Below are 24,164 nucleotides of genomic sequence, written 5' to 3' on the forward strand. Positions count from 1 at the left end.
CTGACAAACCCTATTATACATGAAAATTTAGCTGGGAACATATTGAAAATATTTTATGGCAGAAAAGACTTATTTGTAATTGAATTTCCACTAAAATTCAAGTTGAACAACATCCTACTTTCTGTTTTTGATCACCTTTTAACATTTCGACATTATCTAAATTAAAATGGCTGATAATAAGCAAAATCGTGAGCCCTACTTCTTCGGGAGGATGACTTAGATTAGACAAACTGCAGAGGACACACATACAGTATTTTGAAGGGAAACTTGGCATACCCCAAGTATCACTTTGAGTACCCTGACTTTGGAGACCACTGATCTATAGGATGGCAGACATAAACATAGTGATTAAATTTTCAATTTGGAAATCTTGCCTCACCTTCCTAACCTTTTATGTAATATTTTCTATATATATAGTTAAACCTTGATATAATACCACCTCTGAAATTGGCAGTAAATTAAATGTGTGTTTAAATTGAAGTGCAGTGGTACCTCGGTATTCAAATATCTGTGCAAAAAATTTAGTTGGCATTTGACTGAATAAACATGACCTGCTAGAACAAATTTTTACTTAAAAATAATAAATTTTTACAATTCACCTATCCACACCGGGGTGATACCATTTAATTCTCTCGTAAACCTTGTCACCGGTGCTGCCAAAGTTTGTGCGCTAACGTTTTCGGCCCCTCACTAGGTCCTTCTTCAAGCGAAATTTATTCTATTTTCTTTTTTGACCGTTAAAACGAAGAATATCCTCTTTCTGGATAAAATTCGAATTGTCCGATTCCGTATCTATGGAAACCGCGTGCCATCGATATTCTAAACTTTACGTAATACGATTATGCGCTTAACTTCGTGACGTAAACTACCAAAACGTAATCCAACCGCATCTTTGTCCAATTCAGCTCCCTGTAACGGCCTCTTTAATTATTTTGCCTCCGTTGGTCCGTATCGCTGTCTTGAATTAGTGCCTGCCATGCTAAAGATAACTTCATCTCATCCTTCGAATTGATTGGTTGGGTGTACTTGAAGGCTTTCCAAATCTCCATTTGCTCTAGCCAACGAAGGCGGTCCGTATGCCGTGTGGTGACGAGGAGTTTAGCGCTCTCGAAGTTCGCTGTTATTTCTTGATCTGACGCGTAAACCGCAAGCGCAGTGCTGTTTCTGTTATTTCTAATATCTTGCTGATGTTTTTTCCACCTAATTTCAACTGATCTTTTCGTGGCGCCAATGTACATTAAATTTCTGTTAAATCTAAATTAAAGCTAAAATAAATTTTTATTTTAGCTTTAATTTTGTCATCTTTAAAAAATGTTCTTTGATAAAAATGAGTAACTATGTTAAAAATAAAAAAAAATTCTAGAGGTGCCTATCTTAGACAAAATTATTGCTAAGCGAAGAATACAATCTAGTATTAGAAATAATGTGTTAGTTTACAACTGTTATAATTAAATTACACATCTGTGTTAAGTAATGACAACTGTTATATACAAATATTTTCCATTCAACCTAATAAAATTAACAAGCATATTCTGTTCTGTATTGCATATGGGTGAAACAAAGGACATGTGAGTCTTCTTGTAACTGTTGTTCAGTGCATAACTCTACTAAACTTTGCTGTAAACTGTCTCATTTATTTGCATTTTTTGGATTTTTTTTAATGATTTAGGCATTCTAGGCTTATAAATTTTCTGTTGAGTTTGTGTTAAATTCTAGTTCAAATATCTTTATAAGTGTATTTTTGGGAGTCTGGAACAGATTGATCTAATTTACATTATTCTTTATGGGAAAAATTTGTTCGGTACTTTAACAGATCATCACTCAAACAGCTTTCTGGAGCAAATTAAGTTTGAATAATGAGGTACCACTGTACTTCAAACAGTGAAAATTAGGTTTAGTAATGAGATCTATATAGAAGTGCAAGTTTGCGAGTTTGAAAGTCATGCAATTTGCTGACTAGTCATCTTTGATGCAAAATCCTATATTTGGTAATTTACAGATGCTGAAGGCTTTAGTATTTAATATTTATTGGTTAAGTCACCCTTCAAGACCTGAAGATTCAGTCACTTATTTGTTGACACTACAAGGGTGGTGCTATATATTGAGGCTTGACTCCTCAATATAAATATCATCTTATATATGTACACAGTGTATAAGATGATTATATTGAGGAAATTTTATTTTCAATACCAACACAAGGAAGTTTTTGTAAAGAAATAATTTTTAAATTCCAGTATAAGACCTGGAATTTAAAAAAGAAAAGAGAGATGTATTCATAGATAAGTAATACACATCAACATGAGGTTGATTCAGGGATTTAACAAATTATTTTTAAGTGATATGTTAAAGCTGGACAATTGCTGAATTATTGGGCTATGGTTAGGATAAGTTAATAATTAGATGCAAAGTAATTCGTAAAGGTAGGCAGTAAAGCTGCCATCTTGCAATAATTTTAATAATTACAATAAATTAATTTTAATTTAGAGTTTCTGGAAGAACAGAAATGGCCCAGAGCAGGACTTGAATCTGTAACTATTGCATACTATGCAAATGTGTTTCCAGTTATGCTACCTAGACCTCCATCTAATCTTCACTTCCAGAACTATTAATTTAGATACAATCATACAAGTCACTCAGAATTAAAATTAATATTATAATTATTAAAATTATCATGACAAACCGTATACCTCTAGACAAATTACTTTGTATGTAATTATTAACTTAATCTAATCATAGTTTGATAATTTGTCATATTACCTGGTTTTAATCAAAAACTGTATTTGTTGAATAAATATAAAATATAAATACGACTTTACAAAGTTGGAACTTTGTCTTGTCTTTACTTCCGCCGTTCACACTATCGGCAGTCCTTTAGAATTCACAGTCCCTCGTAGACGACCTTTCTTTTGAGGCTACTGCCTCCGTAAAAGAATGTAAAACAGGTAAAAGTTCTGTATTTAATTTTTTACTTAAAATGTGATATTTTAACTGTGGCAATGACACCAGAAGATGCTTTTTACCTGTTTTACATTCTTTTACGGAGGCAGTAGCTGCAAAAGAAAGGTCGTCTCCGAGGGACTGTGAATTCTAAAAGACTGCCGATGGTGTGAACGGCAGAAGTAAAGACAAGACAAAGTTCCAACTTTGTAAAGTCGTATTTATATTTTATATTTATTAAATGTGAATAACGCCAGCCGTGTTCTGTATTTAATTTTATATTTGTTTAGTTGTTATATATAGTAATATGTTATATTTTTTAAATAATTAAAATATAAGGACAAACATTTTTTATAATTTGACTTTTAAACTGAACAAAACAATTTTTTTTCTTTTTAGCACACTTTACTATAGGTCAGTGATTCCCAACCGGTGGTTCGCGAACCCTGGGGGTTCGCAGTGTTTGCAGAGGGGGTTCGCGAAAATAATATTGTAATGGCGGATTTTTTAAAACGCCATTAAAATCAAAAGCAAAAAAAAACAAAACAAAAACACAAAAATTAAAGAACACACCCACTGTAAAACAGATTGTTCGCTGCCTGTTTGTTAAGAAATCTATAATAAATTTCAATATTTTCATTTCTCTTTTCCTTATTTGTTTTTCAAAATTACTTTATCAATATCAAATTATATCAACAATTTTATACATTATAATTTATTCCTCTTATTCAAGTAATCAAATACTATTCTCTTTTTATTACAAACATTTATTTATATTTAAAACATTTTATCAATGTGATTAGTATCATGTTCTGCTTTATATTTAAAATCATTGCAGCAGTTTTCCCTTCTATGTAATATTTTTTTTTACAATACAATTGGAAATAAATATCAAATTAAGGCAGTTTACTACAGATTTTAGAATTAGATACTTGTTCACAACCGGAAACTGGGAGAGTAGTGTTGTATTAACCGACGTTCATACATAGGCTTAGCACTTGTAAAGCTCGAGTGATAGTGATACTGTGACTGTCGAGTTCTCGTGTAAATGATTTAATAATTATTAATTTAATTATTATTATAGCTTATTTTTATTATGGATCGATGGTTAAAAACGGGTCGTTTAGAAACGAGACACGATAATCGAGACGATAGTACTGAAAGCTGTAGTGAGGTACCGTTTCACCAGACGAAAAACAAAGGAAATGATGATAGAAAAGGGAAAAAGCGAAAATATGACAGCGACTATCTACAATTGGGTTTTCATTTTACTGGGGATGAGTCGGAACCTAAACCGCTTTGTGTTATATGTAACGAAGTTCTTGCCAACAGCAGTTTAAAACCATCACTTCTTCGTAGACATATTGAAACAAAACATCCGACACACAAAGATAAACCTCTTGAATATTTCAAAAGAAAATTAGCAGATATCAAAAAGTGTAGATTTTCTTCTTTCTTGACTTCGAACGAAGATAGTAAAATGGCCCTCGAAGCATCATTTCAAGTAAGTTATAGAATTGCAAGATCTGGACAAGCGCATACAATAGCAGAAAATTTAATTGGACCATGTGCAAAAGATATCGCCAAATGTATGCTTGGGGAAAAGGCAGCAAAGAAAATTGAGCTAGTTCCCTTATCAAACAACACGGTGTTGCGTAGAATTAATGACTTGGCTAATTATGTGGAGAACGAACTTCTAAAAAGAATAAAATTGAATTATTTTGCAATTCAACTTGACGAATCGACGGATGTAACAAATGCCGCAGTCTTGCTTGTCTACGTTAGATATCTTTTTACGAATATTGTTCAAGAAGATGTACTATTTGCAAAACCTTTGAAAACCTACACAACTGGAGAAGCGATTTTCGATATGATCAATGGGTATTTTGAAAAGAATAGAAAAAGCTGGTCTTATTGTGTGGGTGTGTGTACAGATGGTGCAAAATCAATGACAGGAAAATTTTCTGGTTTTGTGGCACGGGTGAAGAAGATCAACGAGAAAATTCAATGGACTCATTGTTGTATTCATAGACAAGCTTTAGTATGTAAGCATATTCCTGCAGAGTTATCTACTACTTTAAGTGAAGCTGTGAAAATTGTGAACTTTATAAAATCGCGTGCTACAAATTGCCGTCTATTCCGTACGCTTTGTGAGGATTTTGGAAGTTTCCACGTTTCTTTACTACTTCACACAGAAGTTAGATGGCTTTCCCGTGGTAAAGTTTTGACGCGTTTGTTTGAATTGAAGTCTGAAGTTCAAGCATTTTTTATTGATCATCCGTTTCATTTGTCTTCTTGTATATCCGATGTTCTTTGGCTGCAAAAGCTTGCGTATTTAGCTGACATTTTTTGTAAACCGAATGAATTAAATATGTCTTTACAAGGCGAGGGTGTCACCATTTTCAGTGTACATGATAGAATTGAGGCTATGTTGAAAAAGATCAATTTTTAGATTCAATGCCTGCAGATGAATGAGTATGTATGTTTCGATTCTGTCAGCACTTTTTGATCAGAAAATTCAATTAAACTTGACGAAAACATTAAAAGGAGTATATGTGAACATCTGAACTATCTTCGATTAACTTTCAACGACTATTTTCCCAACAGATGCAATATATCCATCTCAAACAACTGGATACGTAATCCATTTCAAGGAAATGTAAGTTCAGAAACCTCTCTAAATATACTGGAAAAAGAAAAACTCGTAGAGTTATTTTGTGACAGTTCTCTAGAAGCAATTTTTAAAGATCGATCTTTAATTGACTTCTGGCTCAGTATACAAAATGAATATCCTGTTCTGTCAAAAAAAGCCATTGAAGTTCTATTACCATTTTGCACAACATATCTATGCGAGAAGGGATTTTCAACATATACTTATCTGAAAGATAAATACAGAAACAGGTTAAATGCAGAACCTGATCTAAAACTGAAATTGTCAGATATTGAGCCTAACTTTGAATTGCTTTGTTCTATCAAACAGCCACAAATATCCCATTAAGAGTTTTTCCAAATGTAAAACATTAGAACCAGTTTGTTAAATTTATCTTGTTTTCAACTTTTATAGCCACCATTTTAGTCTTATTAATGTTTTATTTAAATGTTTCACGATTAATATAATCAATTATTCTGCAATATGTAAAATATATATTCTATCAAATTTTATTGCTTATTTTTACCTGTTATTAACGACTACATAGGGGGTTCGTCAAATTTTTTCGGACCTTTCTTTTGGTTCGCGAGGAAAAAAAGGTTGGGAAACACTGCTATAGGTGAAGTGCTTATGTTAGGACTTCTGTGTGTGTGTCAGATGTGCACATGCATGTTCCATTCAATCCATTTATTGCGCATGTCCATGTGCATGCGCAATGACTTCACTTTCGTTACCTAAGTGGTATGTTCTGTTCAATCCATTCATTGTGCATGTCCACGCACATACACAAAAGGAAACTGAATGTTTTCATTTACGGTCACTGTACGTTATAGTAAAAACTACATGGTTCTTCTGGAATCTATAAACCATATCCTTTACTGTATATTCAGTGAAAACTTCTTCAAACAACAACATTACAACCCTGTAAATTATAAACAAATCCGACTAATGCCGTATGTTATCGGGCTAGAAATTGGCTATCATACTAATAAATTATGAAACAATTTGATACTAGAGGGAGACGTTAGACTCCATCTCTTAATAAATTTAATAATTATAATTATACGATAGCCGATTTCTAGCCCGATAACAATATGGCATTAGTCGGATTGTAGAAAAATTCTTCTGAACAACTACTCGATTTCAAGAATTTATAAAATTTATTTTAAACAAAATTAATATTTGATTCAATTTTGTGGAGCATGCTATCAGATTGGCCTGACCAACCTTGTTGTTTAATTGTTAACATTTTATGCCTCTTGGAAGCAAGCAAATTTCTCTATGAATTCTGTAATGTCTGATTATCAGATACTATTAAACAAATAAATTTTGATTTATTTTAAGCTAATGTTTTATGGCATATTCTAATTTAGTTAGTGATATTTTTAACATTTAAATACTTCTAACAGAATTTCTGAAAATATTTTATAAATATATTCATTGCAGGATTTTTTGGGAAGGATGGAAGTTTCTTTAGGAGAAATAGTCTCATCACATGGATCACAAGTAGAAAGACAGTTATAGTAGGAAAATTAATTTGATTTATGTAGAAAATTATTCATTTTTTTATTTGTTACATTCATATGTTTTTTATTTTTTTTGTTGTTGTTTTAATTTGTTTCAGTAGCGGAGGAAAGAGTTGTGGAAAAATAATATGTAAGTCTCCTCATTTTAAGATGTAACTTTTAATGAATTTTATAACTTTTTATAACATATTTGACAAATTTTCCGTCTTAATATATACAACTATACTAATCACTTGCCACACCTACTATGGACTTGTAACTTTCCCTGGCACTCAGCTAACTTTAAGCTTAATAGCTTAAAGTTAGCTGAGTGAAAGCATCTTTAAAAATACCCAGACTTGCTCTAAGAAATCATATTTTTTTCCTTCTGTTTAACATATTTGTGATCATAAAATTCTATCAGCAGAACTCTAAACTTTAATCAGAACCCAAAATCTTCAAATTTATGTTCATAATTTAAGAATTTAGTTCAATATATTTGCTGAATTTTATAAATTTATGTACTTTCTTTTTACAGTTGTAACTGAAGAGGTAACGAGTTCAAGAGTAAGATTTGAATTTATTTTTGTATTTTATTTATAAATTGATTTACAATAAGTTATATAAAATAGTTTGCTTTGCTTTATTTTGCAAGGAAGTGGCAACGATGCAATTTTATGCTAAAAAACTTGACAGAAAGGACTTTTTTGGACGATCGGATCCTTTTCTGACCATTAAAAGATGCAATGAAGATAGTAGGTAATTGTTTTTCAGGTTTTTTGCTGAAGGTGATATGTAGATATATATATGAGCAGAATAGTTGGATGTAAGAATTACAATATCAAACTCTGATGTATGAAAGGAAATCAAAAAATCATTCCATTAACTTTAACTCCAGTTATAAGTTAATATGACTTTTATTATTATGCAGTTACATTGATTACAGTTATATTACAATATACTCCTGATTATTTGGGCTACCCTTTGGTAATGGAGGCACAGATAATGCTGAAACATGGATGATCTGCAAGTTTGTTTTAATTAAAGCTAATTGAGTTTTCTTTTATTTAGTTTTTAATTTCATATTAAAATTAAATATATTCACACCTTTAACGTGTCCAGCATAACGTTAATTTCCATAAAAACGTTTTCGATCCCTTTCAGAGATCCTCATCAGTTAAAGATTACCAAGAAACGAACAACAAATTCTAATTTAAAAAGAACGAATATTTCAAAAACTGGTCGTGCATCTAGCGGTGAAAACGTAAATGCGTTCCTAATGACTTCATTACTAACGTGAAATTTAAACATCCAAAATAATTCTAGTCCCCCGTATATAAATTACCCAACGGTAAAAACAATATTAGACAGGAATGAAGTGAAGCGGCTTCTGCGGAGACGTAAAATTATGTCATATCCGTTTTATAGAAAGACTTCCAGGCGGTTGATAAACTGTCAGAGTCTCTATGATTGATGCAGTGTTTGCTGAGATGTGCCTTGTGTATCTCCATTTTTTCTGTGTGTTTCACCGCTTGTGCTGATCTGGTAGGTTTAATAATCTCCGCCTTGTCCCAATAAACCATGACATCCTGCTCCTTGGCAAATGCAGCAAGTACCGTACTATCAATGTTTTTATTGACTGCGTATTTATGTTCCTCGATCCTTTTTTTCAAATTCCTCATGGTAGCGCCTACGTAAACTAGGTCGGAGTTGAATCTATTATCTCTCAACATCAAGTAAACTCCTGTGAGGGTATCATAACTATATCTTTCCTTATCATTTCTCAAAAGCCTATAGACCGTGGGATTACGTCTATAAACTATGCGTATATTCCTTTTTCTGGCCACTTTCTTAGTAACTTGGTTTAAAAACGGTATGTAACTAAGGACAATCCTTTCTTTCTGCTCGTTCTCCTTTATACGTCGGTTGTGTGGCTGGAAGGTCTTAATAAGGGTATCCACCGTTTGTGTTCTGTAACCATGTTGAAGCGCTATTTTGCGTATGTAATCTAACTCTCTGTACGTATCATATATGCTGGTACAGTGCGTGTGAGCTCTCTTTATCCATGATTTAAAAGCCGTTAATTTTAAGTGTTCCGGGTCTGATGAATTCCTGGAAATGATGTAAGGTTGATAAGCCGGCTTGCGGTATACTTTTGTTACTATGTGTCCCTCTCTACATATAATCTCCAAGTCAGGGAAATTAACCTGTCGCTCACTTTCCTGTTCTAGCTTCAGTGTGAGGCCATAGGAGTTATCGTTGACCAAGTTTATGAAACGGTTTATATTCTGCTTATTCTTCCACAAAAAGAAGATGTCATCAACGTACCTTGCGTAAACCACTGTATCTTCCTGGAAGTTAGGTAGGATGTAGTTTTCCAATTTACGTAGGACAAGCTCACAAATTAAAGGTGAAGTGGGGCTACCCATTGGTACACCACGCTCCTGTAAGTATGTTTGTTAATTGTATGGAATAGTTGTATGGAGTTCTTAATCTTTTACATATGGAAAGGGCCACCATGCAAGCTCCAAGGACGCCTAGAATGTTTGCCTTCGAGAAAACACACAAACCGGGTTCACAGTTACGCCCAGTGGTAGAAAAATGCAGTGCGCCTACCTACTTAATAGAAAAGAAGTTAGTTAAGTTTTTGCGTGAAAGAATACCCTACTCCCCTTTTTCAATTAAGAACTCCATACAACTACTCCGGAAACTTGTGAACATTGCTCTCATGGATAATGAATACATGACTGTACTAGACTACAAAGCGTTATACCCATCCATTAAATTACCGCCTTGTTTCTGTGAACTGAGAAATTTTCTATTCAATAACATCGAGAATCCATCGAAACATCATAAGGACATATTAGAATTGGCTCATTTAATTTCTCATATGTCATTCTTTGGCTTTGAAGGAAAAACATACTTACAGGAGCGTGGTGTACCAATGGGTAGCCCCACTTTGCCTTTAATTTGTGAGCTTGTCCTACGTAAATTGGAAAACTACATCCTACCTAACTTCCAGGAAGATACAGTGGTTTACGCAAGGTACGTTGATGACATCTTTTTGTGGAAGAATAAGCAGAATATAAACCGTTTCATAAACTTGGTCAACGATAACTCCTATGGCCTCACACTGAAGCTAGAACAGGAAAGTGAGCGATAGGTTAATTTCCCTGACTTGGAGATTATATGTAGAGAGGGACACATAGTAACAAAAGTATACCGCAAGCCGGCTTATCAACCTTACATCATTTCCAGGAATTCATCAGACCCGGAACACTTAAAATTAACGGCTTTTAAATCATGGATAAAGAGAGCTCACACGCACTGTACCAGCATATATGATACGTACAGAGAGTTAGATTACATACGCAAAATAGCGCTTCAACATGGTTACAGAACACAAACGGTGGATACCCTTATTAAGACCTTCCAGCCACACAACCGACGTATAAAGGAGAACGAGCAGAAAGAAAGGATTGTCCTTAGTTACATACCGTTTTTAAACCAAGTTACTAAGAAAGTGGCCAGAAAAAGGAATATACGCATAGTTTATAGACGTAATCCCACGGTCTATAGGCTTTTGAGAAATGATAAGGAAAGATATAGTTATGATACCCTCACAGGAGTTTACTTGATGTTGAGAGATAATAGATTCAACTCCGACCTAGTTTACGTAGGCGCTACCATGAGGAATTTGAAAAAAAGGATCGAGGAACATAAATACGCAGTCAATAAAAACATTGATAGTACGGTACTTGCTGCATTTGCCAAGGAGCAGGATGTCATGGTTTATTGGGACAAGGCGGAGATTATTAAACCTACCAGATCAGCACAAGCGGTGAAACACACAGAAAAAATGGAGATACACAAGGCACATCTCAGCAAACACTGCATCAATCATAGAGACTCTGACAGTTTATCAACCGCCTGGAAGTCTTTCTATAAAACGGATATGACATAATTTTACGTCTCCGCAGAAGCCGCTTCACTTCATTCCTGTCTAATAATGTTTTTACCGTTGGGTAATTTATATACGGGGGACTAGAATTATTTTGGATGTTTAAATTTCACGTTAGTGGTGAAGTCATTAGGAACGCATTTACGTTTTCACCGCTAGATGCACGACCAGTTTTTGAAATATTCGTTCTTTTTAAATTAGAATTTGTTGTTCGTTTCTTGGTAATCTTTAACTGATGAAGATCTCTGAAAGGGATCGAAAACGTTTTTATGGAAATTAACGTTATGCTGGACACGTTAAAGGTGTGAATATATTTAATTCTGATACTTGGTTCCAGTAAGCATTCCTTATTATATACTATTTCATATTAAATTTAACATAACTAATAAACACTCACCAAACCTGATAACATTAAGCCTATACATCACCAACTGCCGTAAATAATTGGACTAACTTTTGGATATATACGATTAAAGATTATAAATAAATTTGGCACTTGAGGTAGGTGTTAGGCACCATCTCTTTTTAAAATTAATAATTTAAATAATTTAAATTACGAGGCGTGTTTTTAAAGTAAGTACCGTTTTAATATAACGCTGCTAAAGCGCTGCAGTCGGCACTTAGTACATGCGTGCTGTGTACCTACATCTGTTGGGAAGCCACAAACGCCATTATGGAGCCAGTCGACTGTGTTTACTGTTGTTTGCGTATTATTGAAATGCCGCCACTCATTGAGAATCCCGCCGACTGCGAAGTGCGTGCTGTTATTCGTTTTCTCAGTGCTAAAGGCTCGAAAGCGGCTGAAATTCATTGCCAAATCAGTGAAGTTTATGGTGAAAGCGTTATGAGTGATGGAATGGTACGAAAATGGGTTAGGGCCTTTAGTAATGGTTGCACAAACATTTACGATGAGGAACGAAGTGGGCAACTTTCAGTCATTATCGACGATTTGATTGAAAAAGTGGACTGTAGAGTGAAAGAGAACAGACGATTCACGATTTCATCTTTATCTAAAGAGTTTCCTGTAGTTTCAAGAAGTGTTCTCTATGAAATTGTGACCGGACGATTAAATTATCGGAAGTTGTGTTCCCGTTGGGTGCCGAAAATGTTGACGGAGGAGCACAAAACCAAACGTTTGGCCAGTGCATTGACTTTTCTTGAGCGCTACAGTGACGAGGGAGATGATTTTTTAAGCCATATTGTTACAGGCGATGAAACGTGGGTAGCCTACGTTACACCGGAATCGAAGCAACAATCCATGGAATGGCGACATTCATCATCTCCAAGGAAAGTCAAGTTCAAGCAAACAATTTCTGCTCAGAAAATCATGTGCACGGTGTTTTGGGACAGATACGGAGTGTTGCTTGTTGATTTTTTGCCTCATGGTGAAACAATCAATTCAGCTGCATACTGTGAGACTTTAAAAAAACTGCGCCGTGCAATACAAAACAAAAGGCGGGGCTTACTGAGCAAGGGTGTCGTTTTGCTCCACGATAATGCTTGTCCACATACGGCAAATCAAACTCAAGACCTAATCACATTATTTGGCTGGGAACAATTAGACCACCCTCCATACAGTCCCAACCTAGTGCCGAGTGACTATCATTTGTTTCTGAATTTGAAGAAGCATCTGGCAGGGCAGCGCCATAACACTCACAACGAAGTCAAAACGACCGTTCTGCAGTGGTTGTCTCATCAGGCGGCAACATTCTTTGATGATGGAATACAAAAGCTGGTTCCACGATACGATAAGTGTCTCAATATTAATGGGAATTATGTAGAAAAGTAGTGTAAAATATGGGCTTTCATATAAATAAAAATTTTGTTAAAAATGTTTGCTTGTTTTTTTTAATTTCAAAACGGTACTTACTTTAAAAACACGCCTCGTATTATAATTATTATAAATTAAATTAATCTAAATTATTTAAATTATTATAATAATTAATTTTAATAAGAGATAGTGCCTAATGCCTACCTCAAGTGCCAAATTTATTTATATACTTTAATCGTATATATCCAAAAGTTAGCCCGATTATTTATGGCAGTTGGCGATGTATTGGTTTAACATAACTGTTTATATATTATGAATAAAATACATTTTGGCAATGATAATTAATTAACTAACAGAAAATTCAAAAAAATTTATTGATGTAGAGCCGTGCAGTTAACAATCAATGTCTTGTACAGTAAAGCCTGTCCAAATCGGAACTCGATTAAAATGGAAACTTGCAAACCTGAAAAAAGTACTTGGTATGGTGCGATTCTGGTTTACACAGGTTTTACTGTATTATTAACCAAGAATAAAGGTTGCCAGCTAGATATCATCATAAAACATCATTAATTTTGTGATAAAAATGATTTTTAAGATATTTTCTTCAAACAATTTTACAACTTATTTAATAGAAAAACAATACACTATACATGTAAGTAAAGCTGTATTGATCAAGGATCAAACACGCTTACTGTACTTGTTAGGCCATTTAATTTATGCCTTGATGTTCTGGAAGTAGTTCTGACATTTCAACATGCCATTTTAAATAGCAAGAATTAACAATGAGGAATTTTTATTATTTTAATGTTAATATTTGTATTCAAGATGTAAATTTTTATTGAGACATGTACATATAATCTGCACATGGATAATTTAGAGTATGATGTAATTTCTAATGATGATAGAGACAAACTATGAGTTAAAAAACTGTAGAACAAGGGGGAAATTAGAAATTAATTTGATTTCTGATGCTTTATATAGAAAAATAGAATTTTTGTTGCTTCTTTATTGTATATTAATCAGAATTATGAAACATTATACTGTGCTTTGCAAATATTGCAGTTCTACATTGATAAATCAGTACATTCTGATTGGTTTCTATGCATTTAAAGTTTATATGATGCTTTTTTTTTTTTTTTTTTGCCTTACATCTTTTACACTCTAGACACTAGGATGGTCTTTTTTTTAAAGCCAGTCGTAGATTTGATTTGGTCTGAGAGAGAAGGGCTTTACATATTTGGAAAAATGATTCAAAAATTTCCAGAGAGGTTTTTGACTTCTCTGATTTAATCCCCAAGAGCAGTAGCCCGACATTTTAAATGCTTTAGCCAATTGGCTGACTTATAAAATGCTTACACAAATTCTATCAGAAGTTATTCTTATATATTTTTTGATTTATAATCTTCATTTTATATAAAAGTAATTTGTATTTAATATTTAAGTTATGTTATACAGATTTTTAATTTCATAAGTAAATTTTAAACTAAAATTTTTAATAAATGTATTTCTGTTTCCAGTTATACTGTTGTTCATAGAACAGAATTTATCAAAAGAACATTAAACCCAGTTTGGAAACCATTCTCTATACATGTTTCTACACTGTGTAATGGTGATTATGATCGAATGTTAAGAATAGAATGCTACGACTGGAATCAAAGTGGAAAGTAAGAAAAACATATTAAATGTTTATTATCTTTTAATCTTGTATTTGTTCAGATTAAATATTATATTAGCTTTTTTCTATGAACTGTTAATTTGTTTATACTGATGATGACATATGAGTAACATTAATTGGGATAAATAAATATTTCTAGACTTTTTAAATTCTGGTTTTATTAAATCTGACATTATAAGCGCATGTTAAAACAAATAAAGATTTATATAACTTGAAGATTTATTAATTAATAATTCATCTAGCATACAATTAATGTAAGAATAACTAGAAATTTAAACTAGTATACTATAGGCAAATAATTAACATTTAAGTTATCAAGTGTGAACCAGTGCTTTAATGATGATGGTAACTTCATCTTTAAAGTGGTGTTTTGTATATTTTTGCTTACATGTTTTGAGACATGATAATTATGATATCAGATGACTGATCACAATATTCCTGATTACAATAGACTGCATTTTACTTTATTTTGGATGTAATTGAAGAATTAGTATTAGGATTCTTGCCAGATTTATAAAGTATCTGTTCTGTCATAAATATTTTGTTACATGATAATGCAAATTTTCTTTTATAATGATGATGATACTGTAGGCAGAGATTCTGAAATATACTAAAAATCAATAGAAAGCATTATTAAATCTGATGCATAACAAATGGAGATATAAAAATATTCATAAATTTTAATTGTTCTATGAATAGTTTGATTTTACAAACATATTTAAAAAGATTTTTTTTTTGTAATTTAATAACATCATACAAATGAATATGCTTAACAAATCTTTGGTAAAAGATAAAGTAATGAACATAGTTTTTGCTCTTATATTGAATATCAAGTATGATTTTGCATAACACATTTATGTTATGTGGTGCATATTTGCCAACCTGAACCAATTTCAGCTAAACATTCAGGTCGAAAATAAAGAAACTACAGATTAATTTTCAAAAATGTCAAATTTGTCTGTAGTTCTTTTTGACTTGCTTTTTTTTATATATATAATCAATTGTAAAGTAATTGTAATCCCTACTAATTGTAACAGTCTCATATATTTAAATAGCTTGGATTAATAAGAGTACACTGTACAAATTTAAACAGAATTATTTACCAATTAATGTGTAACAATGCTGTCTGATGATGAATAAGATTAGCTTGTTTTGAAAAAATAAAAAAGTAAAAACTAAAATCTGACAGACATATCAACATTAGAAGTTTTATCTTCTGAATGTCTTTAGCAGTCCAACTTGGTATTTGTTACTTTGCAAACACTCTCTATACATGTGTTGTGATTTATAATAATTCTTTATATAAGCAATATTAGTTTTCTTACAGAACAACTAAATAAGTGCTTAAATTAATTGACTGCTTAGACACGAGAATTTTGGCACTCTGCGGTGCATTTTAGATTTTCCTATTAGTATACTCAGTGCACTAAATTCTATCGTTTTGTGTTTCTGTAAGTAGTTTGCTTCCACTCAAACATTTTGTGTAGTGAGCAAGCAAGTGAGGTCAATGTACCTTTATATAAATAAGATTTTAGTAATTCTATTGCTCATAATTTAATATAATAAATTGAGATAAATTTTTCAGTCATAACTACATTGGAAGCTTTGCAACAAATTTAAGGACTTTGGCATTGGGTCCCGGTCCAAGCAATGAATATGAGGTATGTATAAATATACGAGCTTATTTTAAAAATGAATATAAATTAATGTCTCATGACAAAATTTTTTAGTGCATTAATGAAACAAAAAAAGCCAAAAAGCGAAGATACAAACATTCAGGGATGGTTAGTTTTTACACTTCGCCATTTTGCTTAGTTAAGTTCTAAATATTTCTACTCTAATTTTAGATAATAGAAATTTTATTATTCATGTTTAGATTAACTTAATGGGAATTGAAATAGTCAATCAGCCAACTTTCTTGGATTATATACAAGGAGGGTAAGAATTGATTAATTTAATATTTATTAAAAATTATAATTATTAATAATGAATTAAAATAAAATAACAAAAATAGAAGCATGATTTAGGAAGCTTTTAAAACAGTATTTTTTATCTGTAATTATAATAATTTTTTATGTAGTATTTAATGTTTACAAGAATGGCTAGAAAAATATACAATTAGAAGTTTATTCTACAAAAATATTTGTCTGTACATTTCTTTAGAACATTTATTTGGAAATAAAGAGACCATTGTGATAGTAAAGGCATCTGGATTTAATCAGAGTTCAAATATCATCTACTTTCGTAAGCAATTCAGTTTGTGGCCATATTCATGAGGCATATGGAAAAAACTTTCTTAATGTTTGCAGGGAAGAAACAGTTAAAGTATGTATAGTATGTCCACTTTAACATCTGTCCAGGGATAAGAGATCTTTCCAGAATTTTAAGAGTGTATGAATGTGGTGTACCAGCACTAAAATAAGCAAAGAATCAACTTAAGATGATTTAGTTTAAAATACAAATAATCCCCAGCTGTAAAGGATAAAGATAACATTGCAGAAATTTATACAAAGAAGTGAGATTTATATCTCCCTTGTGCACACCGGGGTGTGTATAACAGATAAATAAAACTCACTCACTCAAGCCTGTAACCGGTGTGAAAAATAAATCAACAAATTCTAAGCAACAAACATTTTCCGAACACCTTCTGTGTCCTTCTTCAGGTTAAAACGGCTGGATTCTTTCTTCTATAACACCATTCCAAAATTTTTAAAAACGAATTTGAACAATTGTGTAATGCCCATTGCGCAAGCGCTGTATCCATCATGTTCCCTATCATTCCGAATCATATTTACTCTTCTCATACGTATGTAGTTATTCGTACGTTGCATTCTTTTTTACTTTTACCGTTACATGTCCTCATGCATCTTCAGACCCCAAACAAATCCCTAAGTATCATCTTGCAATAAGGCTTGCCAAGCAAGTGAAAGAGCCATTTCGTCATGAGAATTAATGCATGTTGTTGTAGTTTGCGCCTTATGTATCTCTATCACTTCTAGCCACTTGAGGTGGTCCATCCGGGTTGTTTTGACTATTAGTGTTGCCCCTGCGAAGTCCACAGTAATGCCCGGGTCAGTAGTATATATCGCAAGTGATGTGGTGGCTCTGTTATATTGTATATCCGCTTTGTGCTCTCTAATTCTGATCCCCATCGAGCATTTCGTTGATCCTATGTAGATCAAATCCCTATTGAATCTCTCATTCTCTCATTGGGATTCGATAGATGCCCGGTAATCTACTTGGGTCAGATGGATCCTTTTCTTTACATAACATGTCAAAGATAGTTGGGTCTCTCCTATATGCAATGATGACCTTACGTCTTTTAGCAATAGCCGCGTACATGGATCTCAAGGCAGGGTTGTATGTGAGTGCTATTGTTTCAACATCCATGTCTTGGTTGTAACCCTGTGCCATTGTAGTGTGTTGTGGGTCACTAGTGTTTTTCTGTGGTGCTCTGATATTCTTGGGATAATGTTGTGGTAGCTGTGCATCTCAGCAATCTTCCCAATGTGGTTTAACTCCTTTCTAAGTGCTTCTTGAGTAGATGAATGAGTGTATGCTCTTCTGACCAACAATCTAAAGGCGGCTATTTTGTATTGGAATGGGTCACATGAATCATTCGGGATGTATGTGGGGCTTGCACACTGTTTACGATATACTGTGGTGTGGATGTTGTGTGTCTTGATATTGATATCCACATCCAAGAAATGTACATTAGAGATGCTGTGTTGATCCACTTCGAATGACAGACCATATGGATTATTATTTATCATTTCCACGAATTGTGCTAAGTTCGGTGTTTTCTTCCATACAATAATATCATCATCCATGTATCTTCTGTATAGCAGGATCATATTCATAAATCTCGGGAGGGTTTTGGATTCAAGTTGCCTCATCACAAACTCACACAAGTTCCCGGACATCAGACTGCCCGTCGGGACACCCCTCGATTGTGTGTATGTTAGACCCTTGAATTGAAACACCAAACCATAACAAATAAGGTGCACTAATTCCAACACGTTCTGGTGGAGGGCTGTGTCATTTATTTTCTTAAACAGGAAGTCTTTAAGAGTGCAAAAACATGATGGTATCTTAATGGAAGGATATAACAATTTGAAATCTAATACTGTGATGCAAGCCGGGGAGGTGATCTGTTTTAACTGATTGATTGAGTCTACAGGGTTAGAGATGGTAAACTGATAGCCACTTAGGTGTGGCATAATTATGTTATGGATCGCTTTCTCCAATTTACGGGTAGGAGCCTTGGCTTTATCAACTACCAGATGAAATTGTTGGCCTTGTGCGTTTTTGCGAATGCAAATAATTTAGTTACATGTGGGGTAGCCATTGTGATGTTCTTTAGCTCCAGCTTCTGGAAGTGAGATTTATTTTATTAGAAAACACATTCAAAATGACCACCTTTAGTAACAATACAAAGACATAGTTGAGTATGGTGTTATGGATGGCATTTGGCATTTTTGGTATTACTGTTTTTCAGCTTCTTGTATGTATGTCTATGGTTTGCCAACATCATGTGGTACTGCCAGGTATGCATTGTGTACCAATTTTCTTAAGGAAACATCCTAAGGAAAAACATCCAGAGGGGTTGAGTTTGAGAAATGTGATCAGGTTAACGGAGTAATCTGGCAATTGCCAGACCATTCTGTTAGCCACCAGTGCATGTCTGTCCAGAAATGAGATGGCTGGTCACTGTGTTGATACCAAACCTGCTGTAGTTACACCAATAGCAAGTCTTTGAGCCATATATCCATCCCAGATGTTGAGGATAAAACACACTTGAAGTAATATGTATTATAGTGAACATTATGACAGTTTTATAACCATCATAATGTTCACTACAATGCATTCCAAGAAAACAGTGCCTCATCAGTTCATGAAATGTGCTGGAAGAGTTGTGGTTCGTCATGCTATACTGTGCAAATCACTGTGTGGCATCCTCTGTGTGTTGTGTTGATTGTGGATAGCATAGGTACACTCCCGACCAAAATGATTGACTATCAGTCGATCGATTGCGCAGCTGTGGAAATTGATCACTTGTTACACCAGGACGTTCTATCTCTTAGCAAAGGCGTTTCAGGTGGACTGATCTGATTTGAGCCGTAATAGGGGTGAGGAAATCGAGCCGGAGGGACTTAAGCGTGCAGTCAAGCGCTCTGCAGGTTGACAAGACTAATCGCTCATCGCTTGCCTAAAACTGCGTGTGTAGCATCGGCCTTTTCTCTTTTAAAATTGTAAATTTGCCGCCACTGATCATAGTAACCTATTAAATAGTAACCTTGACATTTGACCCACTTCTGACAGGGAGAGGAGTTTTTGTTTACATAATAATAAAACTCTTAGCACATTGTTGTCATTTAAGTGGGGAGTGGGTGGCAGCTCAGATGACACCCTCTTGCGAAAGTAATAAACTTTAACTGACCTTGACACACTATCTACCCCTCTCCAATTACTAAAAATAACAACTGGGAAGCAGTTGTTTAAACAGTAATAAAACACTTGGCGGTTTATTAAGTAACTTCTCCCCTCTACTCAGATTACCGCAAAAACAATTAACACTTAACAGTGAAAATTGACACAGGGTCCTATTTCTCTCCGATTACAAAGGAACCAACGACAATCGGTGAAAGTTGAGATAATCTATTGGCAAGTGAGACCTGATCTGTTTATTTTAAAGCTGTATCGTCTCAAATTACAGGAAAATAAACGTAAATAAAACATTATACAGAAAGAAAAGTATAAAGATAACGGATAAAATCATATTTCTGATGATCAGTGGCGGCAAATTTACAATTTTAAAAGAGAAAAGGCCGATGCTACACACGCAGTTTTAGGCAAGCGATGAGCGATTAGTCTTGTCAACCTGCAGAGCGCTTGACTGCACGCTTAAGTCCCTCCGGCTCGATTTCCTCACCCCTATTACGGCTCAAATCGGATCAGTCCACCTGAAACGCCTTTGCTAAGAGATAGAACGTCCTGGTGTAACAAGTGATCAATTTCCACAGCTGCGCAATCGATCGACTGATAGTCAATCATTTTGGTCGGGACTGTACACATTATTGTGATGCAATATCTGGTGTATGTGTGTTTATTGAAGTCCACAATCAACCTCAATGTTGGAAAAATGCCCCTGGATAGATGTTTAAGAGGACATTATGTATACGTAATTTAAAATGCTTTAAACATCGTCGGCGTTTATGGTCTCGAACTACCTGCAGTAGACTTGCTTGGTCCCGTTCGGCTTTGACGTCTTGTGGGTCCGCTAAAACATAGGTGGCCAGCACAGTGCACGGTTGTTCCTTTCTTATATTTCCTTGGTGTTCTGCTAACCTGGCTTTGATAGATCTTCCTGTGGCTCCTATATACATTAATTTGTTATGTCACCTAGAATCCGTAACAGGGATTTTATAAACACCTGGGAGTGTGTTTCCAAGTGCTTCATCTATATCAGATCTTAATAGTTGGTGTGTGGTGGGGGTTCTTTTATATACGATTCTTTAGTTCTTGGCTTTTCCTATGCATCGAAAGATATTGTTCAGCGATGCGTTATATTCCATCATTATACACCCTTCATTATTAGGTAAGTCTTTCTTCTTATGGTGCGTCCTGCTCTTGCTGGTAATAGTCTTAATGTTGATCTTGTATTTCTTGGCTAAATTATATATAAATTTTAGTTCCTCCATTCTATCCCTTGCATTGTTACAATGCAAATAAACTTTTGTAATAAGCACTCTGAACGCTGCCAGCTTATATGAAGGAGGATCGTGTGAGATCCACAGAATAAATATGAGGTTATATGAGGGCTTTCTGTACACTTTAGTACTGAATTGTCCTAGGCAGTTAATTTGTATATAAAGATCTAGGAAATATACAATCTTGTCGTTTTCCTGCTCTAGCTCTATCTCCAAACTGAATCTGTTGTCATTTATATCTTTTATAACACGCTGTATGTCGGGCTTAACGTTCCAGAATATAAGTACATTGTCTACGTATCGAGCATACATTATCATTTGCGCTTCATACTTCGGCAGCACTGCTTTTTCTAGTGTTGCTAGGATCATCTCATATAGCGTACCTGCAAGAGGGCTGCCCATAGTTTCGATTTTTACAGTCGTTTTAACCGTTTGTTTTTTATTTTCTTTTTCCTGAGAAAGTTCATTTAACATGACCAAAAACGTTTGGAAGTAATAAAATTGGGCTGCACATTCACAAGGTGTCATAGTAAGTTCTTTAAGACTCCTTTACTATTGACAATCACATCATCAGATATTCTAAAGATAATACTTACATATGGGTCTTCATGATTTAAGTACTTAAAATTAAAAATAGTTTCCAATAAGTTTTAAGTTTTGTACATTGATCATTATTTTTTTAGCTTCTTTATTTATAAATATATTTTTCTTGTTCAAGCATTTACATTTATGGTTTAACATATGTAAGTTAACTGGCATATATTGATTTTGGTGTGTGACTTTAGTCAAATCATTTTATTCTATACTGTAATTGTCTTTGTTTTACCTCTATATGAATGGCTAGTCTGTTACAAATAAATTTGTAGATTAGATAATTTAAATAACAGTCAAGTGGGAGCATTTTATACAAAATATGTTTTTATTTCTTTTTGTGCAGCAGTGAAGTCTGTTGCTCTGTTTATAGTTTTTGCTATATCCATTCAGAATGTTATACAGAGTGATCAAAAAGTCGTGTGCATTAGAAATCAATTTTATTTTGTGAGGTTAATGTACAAAAATACAGAACGTAGTAAAAACGATTTATTATCTGATCTTTAAGAAAAGCAAACTGAAATCATGTTATTACAACATGTGTTCAAAATAGCCTTCTTGTTGATGAGTGCAGGCATGAGCTCTTGTTACCATATTTGATGAACTTTGTGAAGCACCTGAAAACTGATGCTGACAATCATTGTTATAATGTTCCTCTTTAGTTCATCTATTGTATGTGGGTTATTTTTAATACATGGATACTTTGAGATACTCCAAGAGAAAAAATCTGGGGTGACAAATCTGGCAATCATTTGGGTCACTATCTTTTAGAAATAAGATGGTTGCCACAAGAATTCCAGTATCTGGATATTTCTGATAAAACTCATTTGCAACACATGCATAAGAGCAAGTGGTAAAATAATGCTCAACAATGAAAATCCTGGGGAAAAGACCATTTCATTTCCTCAATGAACAAAGCTATAGTGCAACCAAATTTATGATTTTCACACAAAAGTCAGCAGTCACTTTGGTGTCATCTTGTAATGGGATGTAAAAATAACTCGACACAATTTACACAAACTAATTTGATGTGCATGACGTTTTGATCATCCCGTATTTAATGTATTTTTGTATATTTGAGTAAAAATTTATGATCATATTTACACTATGTGGTTTACAGTATGTGTTAAAAGTCCAATTTATGATCTGTTTTTGTTGTTGTATTGAGGTAATTTAAACAGTTAATAAATTTGAAAATGAAATAGAATTAAATGTGTGTGAGAAGATTATTTACTGTGTGCAACATTTTGGGTACTGTTGTTAATGTTTTATTGTACAGTAGAGAGTCGAAAATCGGCACCCTGGTAATCGGAATCGCCCGATAATCGGCACGATTTTCAGTCGGACTGTGTCGTGCCGAATCAAACGTTTTTGATACTAGATTTACTTCTAAAGTATAATTTTCATGTTTTTATATTCTTCAATATATTTATTTTGTTTGTACAAAATAAAGAAATAATTTTTAACGATACGATAGCCTCAATTATTATTATAAAAATTTTCGTTAGGCTTAAAATCGACGAAAATTCAACGCGAAGCGACACGCAACGGAGAAAAATTCAACAGGAAGCGACACGCAACGAAGAAAAATTTGAACATCGGACAGGTTAATATATTTTTTCGTACATAGACCGTAATTGGAACAAATCCCTAATCTGAACGACCCCAGTCTCCAATTGATGCCGATTTTCGACTCTCTACTGTATATCTACATAAGAAGATTAGACATTTATCTTAGAAATCCATTTGTTAATTTTAATTATGATTTTGACAAGTTCTTTTGAAAAGTGATGAAATTATAAGAAACCAGACTGGATATTCCTTTTGATTTGTTCGTTAAGACAAATTCGTCAACCTCTTAAGGAGTCATCGTGGATAGTTTGTACTGTGCATAAATTGTTTCCATTCTTTGTTTATACTGGTTTCTCTTTTGTTGCCAATAGTGAGAAAATTGAACCAGGTCAGTACATGGTTATCTCCCCTCATCCAATTTTAATGTTCACAAATTAAAATTAGATTTAAAGAATTATTTTGTAAATATTTAAAACTTAATTAAATTCTTACATTTATAACTACTATTTATATTAAAAAAATCAAAAATAGTTAAGTAAATAAAGTACCATGTTTCTGCTTATATAATAGCTATTCTTACATGTGAAAATTGCTTGTTTTGATTCTGCACTGCTATGTCAATGTAAATGTAACAGTACAGTAAATATTCAGTGACATCTCTACTGATCATTATTAAAAGTGGAAAGCCAAAATAAAAACATTTCTTCTGATACTCTAAAAGTCTTTTTAAATACTTATGGAATATAGTGCTAAATTTTGTCCCATCTCCTTTATGCATGAAAATATGGTATG

At 33.5% G+C, this 24,164-nt stretch overlaps 1 protein-coding gene across 4 annotated transcripts in view; it reads left to right on the forward strand.

Annotated features, from left to right (window-relative positions):
* LOC136974385 (copine-5-like) overlaps positions 1–24,164 on the forward strand; it is a 71,725-nt gene that overhangs the window by 30,561 nt on the left and 17,000 nt on the right. For 2 of the 4 annotated variants that reach the window (XM_067269244.1, XM_067269246.1), the window contains 8 exons: positions 7,034–7,110; positions 7,212–7,243; positions 7,631–7,659; positions 7,748–7,851; positions 14,342–14,488; positions 16,085–16,160; positions 16,230–16,283; positions 16,376–16,437. In XM_067269244.1, the coding sequence (XP_067125345.1) occupies positions 7,034–7,110; positions 7,212–7,243; positions 7,631–7,659; positions 7,748–7,851; positions 14,342–14,488; positions 16,085–16,160; positions 16,230–16,283; positions 16,376–16,437 (581 nt within the window). The remainder of the gene's footprint in view (positions 1–7,033; positions 7,111–7,211; positions 7,244–7,630; positions 7,660–7,747; positions 7,852–14,341; positions 14,489–16,084; positions 16,161–16,229; positions 16,284–16,375; positions 16,438–24,164) is intronic. The other 2 variants (XM_067269245.1, XM_067269247.1) reach the window with 1 other exon arrangement.

This window comes from Centruroides vittatus, unplaced genomic scaffold, assembly GCF_030686945.1.
Source record: "Centruroides vittatus isolate TY-2023 unplaced genomic scaffold, ASM3068694v2 contig_349, whole genome shotgun sequence".
Classification (NCBI taxonomy): Eukaryota; Metazoa; Arthropoda; class Arachnida; order Scorpiones; family Buthidae; genus Centruroides; species Centruroides vittatus.